Genomic DNA, 17,794 nt, shown 5'->3' on the forward strand with positions numbered 1-17,794 from the left:
TAAAAAATAAAAAAGACAGGAAAAAATAGATTGGTTAGATTACTAAATGTTTTCATTTTCCTTAGCATGTTTATTATTAGTAAGAATAAATAAATGCCATTTAAAAGAAAATAGCTAAACTAAACATGCAGCTACCGTACAATACAACAGTTGACTTGTGAGCATTTTCCTCTGGGAAATGAAGACTTAGGTTAACAGAAAAACTTGTACACAAATGTTCATAGCAGCTTTACTTGTAGTAGCCACAAATTGGTTTCAACTCAGATGTCCTTCAACAGATGGATGGTGAAACTGTGGTACATTCACACCATGGGCTGCTCAGCAATAAAAAGGAGAAAATGATTGACACAGGTAGCAACTTGGATGAATCTCCAGAGAGTGCTGAATGCAAAGGCCCATTCCAAAAGGTTATATGCTGTGCAATGTATTTAACATTTATATTGCATTTTATTTTATTTGTTTTTTTGAGACGGAATCTCAGTTTGTCGCCTAAGCTGGAGTGCAGTGGTGGGATCTTGGCTCACGGCAACTTCTGCCTCCCAGGTTCAAGTGATTCTCCTGCAAGTAGCTGGGATTACGGGCATCTGCCACCATGCCCGGCTAATTTTTGTATTTTTATTAGAGACAGGGTTTCACCATGTTGGCCAGGCTGGTCTTGAACTCCTTACCTCAGGTGATCCACCCACCTTGGCCTCCCAAAGTATTGAGGTTATAGGTGTGAGCCACCATGTCTGGCCTATACAGCATTCTTGGAAAAAAAAACTGGCTGGATGTGGTGGCTCATGCCTGTAATCCCAGCACTTTGGAAGGCTGAGTCAGGCGGATCACCTGAAATCAGGAGTTCGAGACCAGCCTGGCCAATATGGCAGAACCCCATCTCTACTGAAAAAATAAAAATTAACAGGCATGGTTGTGTGCGCCTGTCATCCCAGCTAGCTAGAAGGGTAAGGCAGGAGAATCGCTTAAACCGGGGCAGAGTAGGGGGCGAAGATTGCAGTGAGCCAAGATCACGCCACTGCACTGCAGCCTGGGCAACAGGAGTGAAACTTCATTTTAAAAAGGAAAAATAAAAAAATTTTTTTAGAAATGCAGGACAAATAGTGGCTATCAGGAGCTAAGGACTGTGAAAAGGGGAGGGAGGTAAAAGGATCCTTGCAATGTTGGAATTTTTCAGTGTCTTGACATTGGAGGTGAATATATGAAAACCCATACAGGTGATAAAATTGTGTACAGCACAGGCATACAAGTAAAACAAGAAATCTGAAGCTCAGTGGATTGTACAGAAGTCAGCATCCTGGCTGTGATATTATACTGTAGTTTTTATAGAATGTCACCATTGTGGGAAACTTGGCAAAGGCCTGAGAGCGATCTCTGTGTTATTTCTTACAGTGGCACGTGAGTATAAACAATCATCTCAATACAAATTTCAATTTGAAAAGAAAGGATAAGAAAAGCTCTGAAGGCAGAGTCCTCTGCTGAACTGGCAGCTGGTTCCATGCTTGAGATGTGGCTGGGGGTGGTTTGCTCAGAAGCCACTGGGGCTGTTGCTCACCTTGCTTCTGTCCCTTGTTCCTGCAGAAGGTGCCCCACATCCGCATCGATGGCTCCACCTCCTCAGCTGAGCGTGAGGACCTATGCCAGCAGTTCCAACTGTCACAGAGGCATGCCGTGGCTGTGCTGTCCATCACTGCTGCCAATATGGGCCTCACCTTCTCCTCTGCTGACCTGGTGGTGTTCGCTGAGCTGTTTTGGAACCCAGGGGTAAGAGACGCAGAAGACTTGGATCCCCTCAGGGATGCTCATGGCTGTGGGCAGGAAGCAGCGAGTGTCGGTTGTGGAAAGTGTGGTTTCCTTTTTACCCATTCACTACACTTCCCACAAGTCAGTTTTCACTTTTTTTAAGCACTTCTATGTTGATTGGCTAGTTTATTTTTTTTTTTGAGACAGATTCTCTTGTAACCCAGGCTTGGAGTGCACTGGCGTGATCTCAGCTCACTGCAACCTCTGCCTCCTGGGTTCAAGTGATTCTCCTGCCTCGGCCTCTCCAGTAGTTGGGATTACAGGCATGCGCCACCACACCTGGGTAACTTTTGTATTTTTAGTAGAGATGGGGTTTCAGCATATTGACCAGGCTAGTCTCAAACTCCTGACCTCAAGTGATCCACCTGCCTCGGCCTCCCAAAGTGCTAGGATTACAGGCCAGGTGACTAGTTTCTAGATTTTCACAGCAACCTGTAGGATTATCGACTCCATTTTATCAATGGGAAGGTTACGGTCTTCCAGGGCTAGAAGGAATCTTAGACCTCATATCTCACAGGAGGAAGTTGGGACACCGAGAGCTCAAGGAGTGAGCTAGGACCGCACCTCCATAACTGAAGCAGGGTACATGGTGGCGTCAGGTTGCAGCCCAGTCCTATGGCATTCCAGCCTGTTCCCCCTTTAGTAGCCAGGCGTTAGCAATGGGGCCTCACGCAGAGTGACAGTGATGGAGGTTCCCTGGACACCACCATTGGCCTCACCTCACCAACTGAGGGCAGAGATAAGACATCTGTTTGAACTGATACATTTTTTTGGTAATATCCAGAAAGAAGTTATATCCACTTTGATATATTATGGCTTTTGTTGGCTACACATGAGGGACTCCATTAATAATGGGTATACCTCAGGGGTGATGCCATTTTATAATAGAAATAATGCTCTTGATGTTAGGTAGCTTTTTTCCTTTCTTTTCTTTTTTGAGACAGGGCCTTGCTCTGTCACCCAGGCTGGAATGCAGGGACTTACGGACTCACTGCAGCCTTGATTTCCCGAGCTCAGGTGATCCTTCCACCTCAGCCTTCTGAGTAGCAGGGGACTACAGGTGCACACCTCAATGCCTGACTAATTTTTTGTAGAGATGGGGTTTCGTCATGTTGCCCAAGCTGGTCTAGAACTCCTAGGCTCAAGCAATCTGCCTGCCTCAGCCTCCCAAAATGCTGGGATTACAGGCACGAGCCAATGCACCCAGCCTTTAATTATTATACAGCTTACCACTATATTAAACCACCACCCTATGCCCAAATCATGGATAGCCTTTCCCTTGTGTGTAATGTTTTTATTTATTTAGAAGATAACTTTTTTCTTTTTTCTTTTCTTTTTGTTTGAGATTTAGTTTCATTCTGTCACCCTGGCTGGAATGCAGTGGCGCAATCTTGGCTCACTGCAACCTCCACCTCCTGGGTTCAAGTGATTCTTCTACCTCAGCCTCCCAAATAGCTGGGACTATAGGCATGCGCCGCCATGCCCAGCTAATTTTTTAATTTTTAGTTGAGATGGGGTTTCACCATATTGGCCAGGCTGACCATGATCCTGACCTCATGATCTGCCCAATTCGGCCTCCCAAAGTGCTGGGATTACAGGTATGAGCCACTGAGCTCAGCCCAATAACTTTTTATTTCACACAGAGAAGCAATGGAAGTGTACAGGCCTTCATCCCCATCCCATCCCATGCAGCCTGGTTGCAGAGCCTCTGCCCCTTCATTCGCAGTGCCTAGCTCAGTGCCCAACGCTGAATGGCCAGTTCCCAACCAGGGCTGTTTTGGGTTCTCTCTTTTGTTAAAATGGCGGTCGTTGGTAGGTCTGAGATAGTGAAGTGCAGTTTATTTCTAGGTCTGAGGCAGTGAAGTGCTTTGAGCAGGGAGGGTGGTGTGGAGCTGAAAACGGGGTAGAGAGGGTACCTGCTATGATGGGTGGGGCTGCTTCAGGCCTTCACCTGGCTGTCTCGATTTCTGGACACACAGGTGCTGATCCAGGCTGAGGACCGTGTGCACCGCATTGGACAGACCAGCTCTGTGGGCATTCACTACCTCGTGGCGAAGGGCACAGCTGATGACTACCTTTGGTATGGCTTGGCTGGGTGGCCTGGCAGTTGGACTTGAGCGAGGGCGGAAACCGATGATATGTTTACTTGCTCCCAAAGTCCTTCTGCTTTTGCTAAGTAAGATCTTAAAGGATCTGTAGAAAATGGACTTGCAATGCCCTCCGGCTTTCATCATGACCATATTTGGCCTCCCTCACTAGCATTCACTGGCAGCTTACAGGGTGCCTGAGGAATCTTCTAGGAATAAGGGGTTGTGCCTCCTTTCCTGCTGCTCTGAGGCAGGGAGAGGTACCAATTGTGACAAAATGTTGATGGAATCTAGTTTGTAAAGCACTCTGTTCCCAACCTTGAAGGCATTTGTTAGGACAGAGTGACAGTCGTCTTTTATGTTTTTGATGTGTGTTTGGCTTACCCTAGACCATGTAGTACTTCGTTAGCAGGACTGGAGTGAGATTTTCAACTCTGGGTGTTTCTGTCTATGACCTAAGCGAAAAATCTCAAAAAGCTTCTTCCCCTCATCTCCCCTTCCTGATATTAAATGTCTTGATTATCTCATTAGTTTCCACTGCCCGTCTCTGTTTCCAGCCTTATGACTAAGGAGTCTTCCCTTTGCAATGTGTGTGGGTCACTCCTGCTTCCCTCTGTTTAGTGGATTTGTTAATTGGGCAGCTCATAACACCACCAGATTCAAAATGATGTGGTAATGAGGCAGCATTATTTCCTACACATCTTCCATTAGAAAGAATATTGGACCTGATGACAGCCTTAGCCCTACATTGGAGGTTTTGCAAATGAGAGAGGGCAAATATTTCAAGATGGGTGTTTGTGCCTTGAGAGAGGCAAAGATGTGAAACTGTAAACAAGCTGTGGTCTCATAGGAACAAGGAGGGTGGCCTCATTTTCATCAGTCTGGTGGTCCTGTAAAGGTCGTATTCACTGCAGCTCATTTCTCCCCAACAGGCCCCTGATTCAAGAGAAGATTAAAGTTCTGGGGGAAGCCGGGCTTTCTGAGACCAATTTTTCAGAAATGACAGAAGCCACTGATTACCTCTACAAGGTAATGCCAGCACATGGCTCTTCGCCCCTGGAGCAGAGGGAGACATTAAGCTGTCTGCCAAGTCTTTGGGTCTTGAGTAGGAGGATGTGAATCACTCCTAGGGACCTCCCACAGCCCCGGAGCTGAACACAATGGCCTGCAGTCATTCTCAGTTCAACCCATGTGTGCATCCCTTTATGGGGAAGTGATGGCATTAGCTCCTACAGCTTTTGACATCCCCCCACAGGCTCTGAATGCTGCCTCTTCCATCAGGCCATTAGAAACTGACAAAACTCCCCATGGCAAATGTTGAATTGTTTCAAAAAGTACATAGCAACACTACACAGAGGGCTGCCACAGGAATGCGTCCCCAGCACAGAATAGGGGGTGGTTTCAAATAGGGCATTGGCTTCATATAACATTTATTCCTGTCTGTCATTTTATTTTATTCTCAGTGTCTCTCCACTTTCTAGAGGGGTAAACTGAGACACAGCGTGCAGTAGGCTTGCACAAAGTCACAGGGCATGTGAAGCCAACCCAAGGGAGAAGGCTTCCTGACTTGGCTCAGCATTCCTCCTATGACCCCAGCCCCTTGTTGTAAAGGAGTATAAGAGGATGCTGAACATCCCTTTGTGACCAGGAAGGCCTTGACAAAGGTGCTGAGGGGAAAGCTGTTGCCTCTGAACAGGACAGCCCTGGGCCCACCATGCCTGCCTGGCCCCAGTGCTCCAGCCCAGTGGCTGCCATGGCCTCTTCCTCCCCGATATCAGTGAAACACAGCGGAGTGAACAAGAGCCCCAGAGCCTTCCGCAGGCTGGTTTTCCGTCACTAGCTTGGATTGCTGGCCAGAAGTGAAAACTTGGAGTATGGCCTCCTGGAGCACAGCCCATGGTTGAATTGTTTCTGCCAGGGGACTTTGAGCCAGGTCTGAGCCTCATGCAGAAAGGTGGCCTTACGGTAGCTTATCAGGAAAGTGAAGCACCTCTCCTTCCTGTGAAATCACCATCAGAAGTTGAGTTACGCCAAGTTTGGTGGTGCAGACCTGTAGTCCCAGCTTACCAGTAGGCCAAGGCGAGGATCACTTAAGCCTAGGAGGTTGAGGCTGTTGTCAGCCATGATGGTCACTGTACTCCAGACTGGACAACAGAGTAAGACCGTGTCTCTTAAAAAAAAAATGATAATTATAAATAAGAAGTTGAGTTCAGTCCTATCGTTGACACCAAGACTTACGACTCCGTAGATCTGCTTACTCACATTTATTTGCTAAATATTGGGATAAATAAGAGTCAGATCATATTTTTAAATGCAGACTAAATTATCCTTTCAGACACAAATAGTTAATAAGCCAATTTTAAAACAACCTTATTTTTAAGGTTTCTAAAGAATTCTCCAGTTGGGTGGAATGGTAAATACAGTAACAGAGCCTTGGTTACTATATGCCTTTTGAAAAGAAAGAGCCTGACCAGGCATAGTGGCTCAAGCCTCTAATCCCAGGCTGAGGAGGGCAGATGGCTTGAGCCCAGGAGTTTGAGACCAGCCTGGGTGACACGGTGAAACCCCCATCTCTAGAAAAAATACAGAACTTAGCTAGCATGGTGGCACATGCCTGTATTCTTAGTTACTCAGGAGGCTGAGACAGGAGGATTGCCTGAACCTGGGAGGCAGAGGTTGCAGTAAGCCAAGAGCACGCCACTGTATTTCAGCCCAGGCAACAAGGCTAGACCTTGTCTCAAAAAAGAAAAGCAAGAGCCTGTTTTTTAAAGGATTCTCGCTTGAACTCATTTATTCCTCCTTGCCTTTTTCTAACTCTAGTTATGAATTTCTACCTAAAATATACATACAAAGTAATATAAATGAGTTTTATCAATATTTATTTTGATTAATAACTATCAGTTTGTTTTTTAATTAAGATGGGGCTGAAAATTCTGTCAGCTACTAGAAAAAGAAAATGTTGCTTCCAATATAGGAGAAAAAAGCAGAAGAGATTATATCTCACTGAGATAGCCTTCCGTCTGAGATGGGAAATGAAATATTAATCCGATCTTGGGACTCACTTCCAATTAACTATGCATGCCCCAAGTTAGCATACAGTGTTGCCATCATCATAATCAAACGCACATGAGCAGCTTTTTCTACCTGGAATAGGCTGTCTTACCAGGCAGCATGTCCTTGACATTGTAGTCATTCAGAAAGAAGCCGATGAGGGCATCCTGCAGGAGGACATGTGGGTTATTTGGGGGTCAGCCTTGATGATCTTTAATATCATTTCCCTCTCTGCAAGGCTGGGATCCTGAAAGGCTTGGAGATTTTGGGTGCAGCTTAATTGAATAATCTGGAGTTCTTACGTGACAGGTTGTCATGATCAATTCACAATGAACTCCACCTATGTGGAGGGATTCAGTTAAGGAATAGTGAGCGACAGTGGCCAGGTGGGTTGAGACCTAATTATATAAAGGCCTGAAAAGCCAGGAAAGCAACTTTAGAATTGATGATGTAGGCACAGGGGAGCCCAAAGACATGACAGAAAAAGAATCTTTAAAGGAGAGCCTGGGGGGGACATCAGCTGGCAAAGATCTGTGGGCTGTTTGAAATGGGAAGCAGCCTGTCAGGAAGTGCAGTTGAGCTGTTGCAAATCCATGCAGTACCAAGTGCTGTGGTCCAGGTCAAGATGGTGCCTGGAAAGAGAGAGGAGGGAACTGCATGAGCCGAGGACTCAGTATGCCTGGATGATTTCCACATGGGAGACCATGAGAATGCAGGTAGACTATCAAAATAGGCTTATAGGAAAAGAAGCTGATTTGGGAGTATAGGAGTGAAATGAGAGACCATTTAATTTTTTTTATTTTATTTTGAGACAGGGTCTCACTCTGTTACCCAGGCTGGAGTGCAATGGCCCTATTCTGGCTCACTGCAACCCCCTCCTCCCAGGCTCAAGTGATCCCCCACTTCTCAGCCTCCCGAGTCGCTGGGACTACAAGTGCACACCACCATACCCAGCTAATTTTATATATTTTTGGTAGAGATGGGGTTTCGCCATGTTGGCCAGGCTGGTCTTGAATTCCTGAGCTTAGATGATCCACCCACCTCGGCCTTCCAAAGTGCTGGGATTACAGGCATGAGCCTCCATGCCTAGCCTTATTTTTATTTATTTATTTATTTATTTATTTATTTATTTATTTTTGAGAGAGAGTCTCTCTCTGTCGCCCAGGCTGGAATGCAGCAGTGTGATCATGACTCACTGCAACCTCTGCCTCGTGGGTTCAAGTGATTCTTGTGCCTCAGCCTCCCAAGTAGCTGGGACTACAGGTGCACACCACTATGTCTGGCTCATTTTTTGTATTTTTAGTAGAGATGGGGTTTCACCATGTTGGCCAGGCTGGTCTCGAACTCTCGACCTCAGGTGATCTACCCGCCTCGGCCTTCTGCAGTGCTGGGATTACAGGCGTGATCCACTGTGCCCAGCCAAGAGATCATTTGATTTTAAACAAGTTTAGTTTTATGAAACTGTGGGATGTCAGTGGAAATATGGAAAATATACCTCTGGATTAAAAAATGGTCAGGGCTGGAAATTTAGGTGTAAGAAAGATCAGGAGAGGGGTAATAGGGATCGTGTGTTGTGGTTGTATCCGCTGGGCATGGTTTTAACACTATACCATTGTCATCAGTGGACAGATGCAGTTGGTGGGTATTTTGATCATTTGTAATTTAAGGTAATCAGAATAGGTACTTATGAATATAGTCTACTTATGAATATGTTAAATGTGTGTGTGTTTTCAACCACTTTGAAAATTAGGTATAAGCCATGGCTGAACACAGAGATTTGAAAATCTAGGGGGCTGAGCACATGGTGGCTCACACCTGTAATCCCAGCATTTTGGGAAGCTGAGGTGGGCAGATGGTTTGAGCTCAGGAGTTCAAGACCAGCCTGGGCAATATAGTGAGATCCCTTCTCTTAAAAATATTTTTAAATAAAAATAAATTTAAAAATAGAGATATATAAGTTGAATTATACCTTAACTGACCCTTCCGTAGAGAAAGGCTTTTACGGAAGTGAGGTCCCGGGTGCTATTTCAGTATTGAAATAGTGATTTGGAAAGTTTGAAAGGAGAAAACATTTTCAATGTAAATTATAATGTGAGAGCAGGTTCTTTGTTGCACTCACAACCGTTTCTTTTTCCTAACCCTGTAAGTGCAGAGACAGTAAGATGTCAGACACTAAATAACGAAGCTGCTTTAGTGACGGTTTCTGAGATGATGTACATTCACCATTGTGTAGCTCCCTGATGCCATAAAATGTGTGGCCTCTCATCTTTATATTCTCCCATCAGCCACAGTGGAGGAGAGTCAGTGTTGGAGCCTGGGTTCTTCCTTTTATCTCTTCTTTTCTTTCTCTCATATAGGACCCAAAACAGCAGAAGATCTATGACCTATTCCAGAAGTCCTTTGAGGAAGAAGGAAATGATATGGAGCTCCTGGAAGCAGCAGAGTCCTTTGACCCAGGAAGTGCTTCAGGAACATCTGGAAGTAGTTCCCAGGACATAGGAGACACCCTGGATGAAAGCTCTTTGACAGCCTGTACACAGAAGAAAAGGAGATTTGAATTTTTTGATAACTGGGACAGCTTTACCTCTCCCCTATAAAAGGGGCAAAAAGAAAAAAAAATAAAAAGCATTTAAAAATAATGGAATTAAAATCACGCATTTTGTTTTTAAACTTTTTGCACTTCTCTTGCCATTAAAGCAGTGCTTGTGCCTGTGTCCAGGCTCAGCAGGAGACCAGGCCAAGTATCAGCTTTCCATTCCCATGTCATTATGTGTGGGCTCACTCGGGGTCTCAACCTCCGATCTTCTGGCTTAGGGATGGAGACAGTGAGTCATAGTAGTGGGTAATTCATATTCTCTAAATAATGAGGTCCTCCCTACACAGTCCCCAGAATCTAGAATTTTACAATTTAGTGACTCAACAAATATATATAGGGCACCTAATTTGTGCAGGCACTGTCCTAGGTGCTGGCAGTTATTCATCCAACAAGAGACAAATCACGAAGCTTTGCGGAATTTACACAGTGGAAGAGGCGATGGTTTTAAGTTCTCTTTTCCAATCAAACTCTTTATGGACACTAAAATTTGAATTTTATTAATTTTACTGTATCACAAATTATTCTTCTGATTTCTTTTCTGCCATAAAAAAAAAAAATGGTGAAACCATTCCTTGTTCACCAGCTGTACAGAAACAGACAACGGGTTGGAAGTTGCCCACTGCCCATAGTTTGCCAACACCTGGTTTAGAGCAGTGTGGTTCAATAGCAGTGTAATGCAAGCTGCATATGCGATCGTAACTTTTTTAATAGAATAGTTAGACTAAAGATTAATAATACATTTGACCCAATATATTCCATATATTCAACTTATAAATAATATTTAAAATTTTTGAGAAATTTCACATTCTTGGGCTGGGTTCAGTGGCTCATACCTGTAATCACAACACTTTGGGAGGCCAAGGTGAGCAGATCATTTGAGGTCAGGAGTTCGAGACTAGCCTGGCCAACATGGAGAAACCCCCATGTCTACTAAAAATACAAAAATTAGCCGGGCATGGTGTCATGCATCTGTAACCAGCTACTCAGGAGGCTGGGGCACAAGAATCGCTTGAACCTGGGAGGCAGAGGTTACATTGCAGTGAGCCAAGATCATGCCACTGCACTCTAGCCTAGGCAACAGAGCAAGACTGTCTCAAAAAAAAAAAAAAAAAAAAATTTACATTCTCTTTTCTAGACTAAGTCTGAAACAACATATTTGACACAGGCAGCATCTCAGTTTGGACTAGCCACAGGTTTCACATGCTCAGTAGCCATAGGAGGCTGGTGGCTCCTGTTTTGGTTTAGAGAGTGTTGAGGGAGTAGAATGCCATGTGGGGAAGAACAATAGTTGATATTGTTGAGAAGAGGGACAGAATGATGCAGACCTCACAGGCCACAGTAAGGAATCTGTGGGTTTAATTCTGAGTATTAATGGAAGCCACCAAATGGCTTTGAGCAGACATATGAGGCAATCGAATTAAATATAAATCAGATTGCTTCATATTGTCTTTTTAAATAGAGACACAGCATCTCATTGTGTCGCCCAGACTGGTCTCAAATTCCTGGCCTCAGGTGATATTGCCTGAGCCTCCCAAAGTGCTGGGACTACAAGTGTGAGCCACTGCACCCGCCCCTTTTCATTTTTAAAAAATATAATCAAGCCCAACATAATGAGACCCTGTCTCTATTTAATTAATAAAAAGATTAAAACTATTTCATGCTAATGCATGTTCAGAAAATACAGCAGGAAAGGTGGACAGAGGGAAGGCTTAGGTAGGAAGCTATGGAGCTATGCAGCTATCCGTGGGGCTGGTACTGGGGTGTGGCTGAGTGTGGGTCACACCACTGAGAAGTGGTTGGGTTCTGGATGTATTCGAAAGGGAGCGATGGAAGGATATGTGTAGACAGATTGACCATGGAGCATTTTTTGGAAGAGAGGCTGGGACTTTGGTGTTTGTCTGAGCAAAGTGGTAAGAGAAGAAAGAGTGGGAAGGGGAGGTTGGAGAGCTGGGTAAAATCAAGGGTTTGGTTATGGACTTGTTGAATTTGAGATGGTTGGGAGATAATCTAACAAACTTGGAGACACCCCACCCAGCTCCCCTTTAAGGAGGGATTTGCCCAGCTGCGGGGAGTGAGGTTGGCAAATGTCTTTCACCTGGCTACAACTGCGGGCTGGTCTTGGTCTACAAAAAGCCATTTTGTCTGAGGTCACACCCTTCTTAAGGCAGCTTGCATCCATGACTGAGCAAGGCAGGGCACAATGACTGGGTAGCACTGGCCTGAGGCGGGGCACCTCTGATGGGCGGTATTCGCTGCAGAGCTCCTGCTCCCTTCCCGCTGCTCCCGGCTGGATTGTCTAAGGTACCCGCAGGCCTATATCCCAGTTCACCTGTCCCGCTGCCAAACAGGCCTCCAGCCCCTTCATTTCACAGGTGTTCATCCCTACTAGATATCTTATGCCCCAAACTCTGTCTCGGTGTCTGTTTCTGGAAAACCCCCACAATCTGGCCAGATCCAAGTGGAGCTGTTCAGCAGGCAGTTGGATGTGCAAGTCTTCAGACTGTGGAAAGGTCAGAGCAAGAGCTGTGGATTCTGCCCTAGCATGGGCTGAATGCGGTCACTGAGGGGTAAGAGTGGTCCGACTGACCCCCACAAACTGCAACATAGAGAAGATGACTGAGCAGGGAAGTAAATGAGGAAGAAAACTAGAATGTGTGTCCAGGAATGGAAGGTTTTTGTTTTTGATTTTGGTTTTTTTTTTGAGACAGTCTTGCTCTGCTGCCTAGGCTGGAGTGCAGTGGCACGATCTCAGTGCACTGCAACCTCCACCTCCAGGCAATTTTTCTGCCTTAGCCTCCCCAAGTAGCTGGGATTACAGGCGCCTGCCACCACACCCAGCTAATTTTGTATTTTTAGTAGAGACGGGGTTTCACTGTGCTGGCCAGGCTGTTCTCGAATTCCTGACCTCAAGTGATCCACCCGCCTTGGCCTCCCAAAGTACTGGGATTACAAACATTAGCCCCCGTGCCCAGCCAGAAATGGGAGTTTTAAAAAGTATTTCAACAAGGAAGGAGTTGCTGCTCTAACTGGCCATACAGAAAGACAGTGGGCCAGATGTGCATTAGAGTTTAGAGTTACCCCAATTTTCACAGCAGCAATGAAAGATGCCTAATTGGTGTGGTGTCCTGGTGTGTGGATTTGTTAGACTTAAATCGTTTTCACTATTCAGTACTTACTAGGTGCTAGGCACTGGACTAAGCACTTCACATAGATTGTCACACTTAATGCAATCTTGGAGGAAGGTAGTGATATTTTGATTGTGCAGATGGAGAAACTGAGTCAAGAAATGTTACAAATTGCTCGAGTCCAGCTAAAATGTGGCAGAGCAGGCCACCCCACCCCTAGAGCCCACCCATAAGTGTGCTGTTCCCCAGCAGGAGGCCCAGTGGTGCCTTGGCGGTCTGTTAGCTGAGGTTGGTACATGGCTCCCTTCCTGGAGGGCTTGGCCCTGGCTGTAAGTCAGTCTCTGCAACAGAGAACAGGAAGACACTGGAATGCACTACTTTCTTTTCTGTTTGTTTGTTTGCTCTGTTGTCCAGCCCAAGTGGTATCTTGTCTCCTGACTAATCCTGGCTGATTTCTGCCTCTAGGGCTGACATTAAGGAAGCCTGTAAGAGCTTGTAGGAGCAAAGGATCCCGTTAGTCTTGATCCACTGCTTGAATTAATCATGTCTTTTTCCTTCTTGGCTTCAGAGGAGACTTTTCCTAGATCAGTGGAAGAGCTGAGAAATTCAGCAGGAGGTGTCATCCCCACACCACTGGCTGTGAGGTGTTGCCTTGTCTATTCATTCTTGTCTATTAGAAACTCAATGCTTTGTGACGTTCTATCCTCTTTCTTGCAAAGGGGAGAGAATGAAGCCCAACCTTATATTTACTCCATCCTCCTACTTCTCACCAAGCAGAATTACCAACATAAAAAGTGGCTTGGAAGTTTAAAGAGGGTTAATCAGAGGAGACCCCTACACTTGCGTTTTGCTTTTGTTTTGTGGTTTCCTGTGGGGTCTCAGTGAAGGAAATGAATTCCTGGCCATAGCAGAAAGCATTAAGAAGCCTGTGAATCACTGTCATTTAGGCATTATGTCAGTCAACAGTTATTTGATTTTGCAAGATTCTCCGCACACATTTCTCTCCCACCCACTATTCAACAGATTTTGAGGCTCTTTTTCTCTTTTTTTAAGCCCTCCTTTTGGGGGCAAAATACAATATACACAAAAGTTCATAAAACAATTTACAGCTTAGCAAAATATTTTAAAATAAACACCCATGTAACCATGACCCCAAGGTTATGAAAATAGTATGTTGTAGAAGCTTCAATGTTTTGCCTTTCATGTAGAGATCTACAATCCACCTGCAGTTTATTTTTGTAAATAGGGCAAGGTAAGACCAAGGTCAATTTTTTCCATACAGATAGGAGTTAACTCAGCACCACTTATGGAAAAGATGGTCCTTCCACCTACTGCTCTGCAGTGCCTGCTTTCCAATATTATAAACTTGATGTAAAACTACATCTAAGACGGGGCGTGGTGGCTCACGCCTGTAATCCCAACTTTTTGGGAGGCTGAGGGAGATGGATCACCCGAGGTCAGAAGTTCGAGACCACCTGGCCAACATGGTGAAACCCCATCTCTACTAAAAATGAAGCGTGAATGCAAGAGTAAATAAAAAGGCAAAAAAAATTAGCTGGGCATGGTGGCGGGCACCAGTAATCCCAGCTACTTAGGAGGCTAAGGCAGGAGAATCACTTGAATCTGGGAGGGGGATGTTGTAGTGAGCCGAGATCATGCCACTGCACTCCAGCCTGGGCAACAGAGTGAGACCCCATCCCCCCCCCAAATTCATCCAGAAATGTGTAAGTTCAAAAATAAGAGTCCTGCGTTCTCCTCCCTCCCACCCTTAGCCCCACCTCCTAGAAGTAATAGGAGGTAGGGCTATTACCTCCTAGAAGTAATAGGAAGCCATTTGTAATTTATTCTCTATGAATACAAATATATGTAAATACACATCAAATACATTTTTACAAAAATGTATCAATTCTTCCTACTGTTGTTTCATATTGATTTACCATTAAATTCTTTTTTTTTTTTTTTTTTGAGAGAGAGAATCTCTCTCTGTTACCCAAACTGGAGTGCAATGGTGCAATCTTGGCCCACTGCAACCTCTGCCCCCTGCTACCCGTTAAATTAAGTTTAGCCCAATGCTACTTCCTTACATATTTTAAAGTCAGCCTAAAAGTTTCTCTGTGCAGAGTAAATTGTAACCTAACTGGATTGGTAAACAGACTGGGACCCACTTTGTAACAAGTAGCCAAGTGTGAGGTAGTTACTGCAGCCACATTTCAGCCAATCACACGTGGTCAATCCCTCACGCGGTGTTCAAATAAGGCAAATGCGGATCTGCAACAAATCCGGCTGTTTCTGTCCTCACTTCCCTTTTCTGTATGTTACTTTCTTTATTCTGTCCATAAATGTGATCCAACCATGTGGCAACCCTGGAGCTGCTCTGAAGCTCTTCTGGCTGTGGCTGCCGTCCAATCTACAAATAATTCTTTGCTTAATTAAACTCTGTTAAATTTAATTTGTTGAAAGTTTTTCTTTTAACATACCTTATTCCCACTTAAGAGTCGTCAAGTAACTACTCCAGCCTTTATGCGTGTATTTCCTGTGTAAATGCTCTGTGACAGGTCCATTAATAACTAGAACAAGCCAGGCACGGTGGCTCACACCTGTAATCCCAACACTTTGGGAGACCAAGGCGGGTGGATTATGAGGTCAGGAGTTCGAGACCAGGCTGTCTATGATGAAACACTGTCTCTACTAAAAATACAAAAATTAGCCAGGCGTGGTGGTGTGCACCTGTAATCCCAGCTACTCAGGAAGCTAAGGCAGAATTGCTTGAACCCAGGAGGCAGAGGTTGTAGTGAGCCGAGATGGCGCCACTGCACTCTAGCCCAGGCAACAGAGCAAGACTCTGTCTCTAAATAAATAAATAACTAGAATGATTTTAAATGAATTCAAGGGGAGAAGGAGGAAAGGAAAGAAGGGTTGCCTGACTGAATTTCCCACACTCTTACTCTTTCGGGGCATCCAGGACTGCTCCTTCTAGGTCAGCTGGCCCTGGGCTCACAGGGCTCTCAACAATGCTGTTCGGGCCCCACTCTTGTCTGTGACCACCAGGGGCTTCTTTGAGAGCAGGCTCTCTTGAGGCATGCAGCAAAGGAACAACGCCCTGATAAACCCTTTCTGTCTCCAGCACAAGATGAATTTGGAATGATGCTTGCACCTCAGATTTCTTTCAAGAATAAAATGTTCCATATGCCCCAAGAGAACTGGTTAACAGCTACAGGAACTTCTCTCTGGAGGCGACTCTTAACTTATTTATTTTTCTCAAGGCAAAGAGTGAATGTTGAGGGCTCCTGAAGAGCAGGGGTGAGTCAGCAGTGATTTTTCCCGTCTTTTATGAGGACATGTTACAGTTAACATTCTCCACACTGGATGATCCTCTAATAGGGATGGAAATTTATGAGCCCACAGATAAGACAAATGGAGACTTTAGGAGAGGGCCGAGTCTCTGAAGTCACTCAGAGCTGATTTCATGAGTGCTATTTGTACATCCTCAAGCTTGCTATTTAAGGAGAATTGTTCAGTTTTGACAAAATTGCTCTGAACATGAACAATTTCCTCCTATTATGGAGTGTCTCATCTTCAGCTGCTTATTGCATTCCTACTCATGCATTCCCTCTTCTCTTGCTCTCTCTCTCTCTCAGACCCCCTGAAGGCCAGAGACGTAGGAGGCTCTGCAGCAGAGGGCGTGGGGGAGGCAGCGCATTTGCTAAATGATGATCCGAATTAGGCTCTAGCGCCAGCCCAGGATGGCTCACCTCGGTTCTGCCTGGACTGCCCCAGCATGACTGACTCACCCACTCCCCAGGTTAGTCGAGTTCCATCCTGCTTGGCTGAGAGGCACAGTCTGAAAAGGGAGGACCCTTTTCAGGGGTGAGTGTTTGCTTAAAACTCCTTCCACTAGTCTCCTTTGTTTATACCGATATGGATATGTTTTTGTTTTGTTGTCGTTGTTTTTGAGACGGAGTCTTGCTGTGTTGCCCAGGCTAGAGTGTGGTGGTATGATCTCAGCTCACTGCAACCTCAGCCCCCTGGGTTCAAGTGATTCTTCTGCCTCAGCCTCCTGAGCAGCTGAGACTATAGGCAGGCACCACCATGCCCAGCTCATTTTTGTATTTTCAGTAGAGACGGGGTTTCTCCTCATTGGCCAGGCTGGTCTCGAACACCTGACCTCGTGATCCACCTGCCTCAGCCTCCCAAAGTGCTGGGATTACAGGTGTGAGCCACCGCGCCTGGCCATGTTTTTGTTTTAATGTATAGTTTTCTGGAGGCAGCCATTGTTTGGGTGGAGAGCTTTCTAGACCACATCCCCAAAATGCAGTGCATTTCCCTTCTCAGGGAAAAGGGACTTGTCCCTTGGCCCCTTGCCATTCTTCCACCCTAACCTACGGGGGCAGAAAGTGCATGAAGCCTGGTGGAAGTGAAACATCTTGAGTACATCTCACTCCCTTGGTGGGCTTCAGGCTGCAGTTACCATGGCTGTAGTGGTTTCATTGTGCCCAAGCTAAATAAAAAAACTTTTGTTGAGAGAGTTTTGCTCTGTCACCCAGGCTGGAGGGCAGTGGCATGATCTTGGCTCACCACAACCTCGCCTCCCAGGTTAAAGCAATTATCTGCCTCAGCCTCCCAAGCAGCTGGAATTACAGGTGCACGCCACCATGCCTGGCTAATTTTTTTTTTTTTTTTGTAGAGATGGGGTTTCACCATCTTGGCCAGGCTAGTCTTGAACTCCTGACCTTGTGATCCACCTGCCTCGGCTTCCAAAGTGCTGGGATTACAAGCATGAGCCACCACATTCAGCCCAAGCTAAAGAAATTAAGGAGAGAAGAGATAGGCATATTTTTAAGGGAAAGGAAAGGGCAGATGTTTTGTAGTTCCTTGAGTATGGCAGAAGAAGAGAGAGGATTGAAAAGGCAGAAAGAGACATTGAAATCAGGTAGCAGCAGCTGCAGCATCTCAACAACAACACTGGCCACTATTTAAAAACGTCCACTAAAAAATAATAATAATAATAAAATAAATAAAACATCCACTAGACACTTCATGAAAGTTATTTTATCCTCCTGAGACCCTTACAAGGTGTATAGTATACTCATTTTGCAGCTAAGGAAAGAGACCTAGAGACTTGAATCTTGTGATGC

At 45.3% G+C, this 17,794-nt stretch overlaps 1 protein-coding gene across 5 annotated transcripts in view; it reads left to right on the plus strand.

The window, feature by feature from the left end:
- SMARCAL1 (SNF2 related chromatin remodeling annealing helicase 1) overlaps positions 1 to 9,574 on the plus strand; it is a 67,278-nt gene extending 57,704 nt beyond the window's left edge. For 3 of the 5 annotated variants that reach the window (XM_008999458.5, XM_008999457.5, XM_002749765.7), the window contains exons 15-18: positions 1,579 to 1,761; positions 3,780 to 3,880; positions 4,820 to 4,916; positions 9,296 to 9,574. In XM_008999458.5, coding sequence (XP_008997706.2) covers positions 1,579 to 1,761; positions 3,780 to 3,880; positions 4,820 to 4,916; positions 9,296 to 9,535 — 621 coding nt within the window. In that variant the 3' untranslated portion in view covers positions 9,536 to 9,574. The remainder of the gene's footprint in view (positions 1 to 1,578; positions 1,762 to 3,779; positions 3,881 to 4,819; positions 4,917 to 9,295) is intronic. The other 2 variants (XM_078328444.1, XM_078328443.1) reach the window with 1 other exon arrangement.
- Positions 9,575 to 17,794: the final 8,220 nt, after the last annotated feature.

The sequence above is a fragment of the Callithrix jacchus genome, chromosome 6 (genome assembly GCF_049354715.1).
Source record: "Callithrix jacchus isolate 240 chromosome 6, calJac240_pri, whole genome shotgun sequence".
Lineage (NCBI taxonomy): Eukaryota > Metazoa > Chordata > Mammalia > Primates > Cebidae > Callithrix > Callithrix jacchus.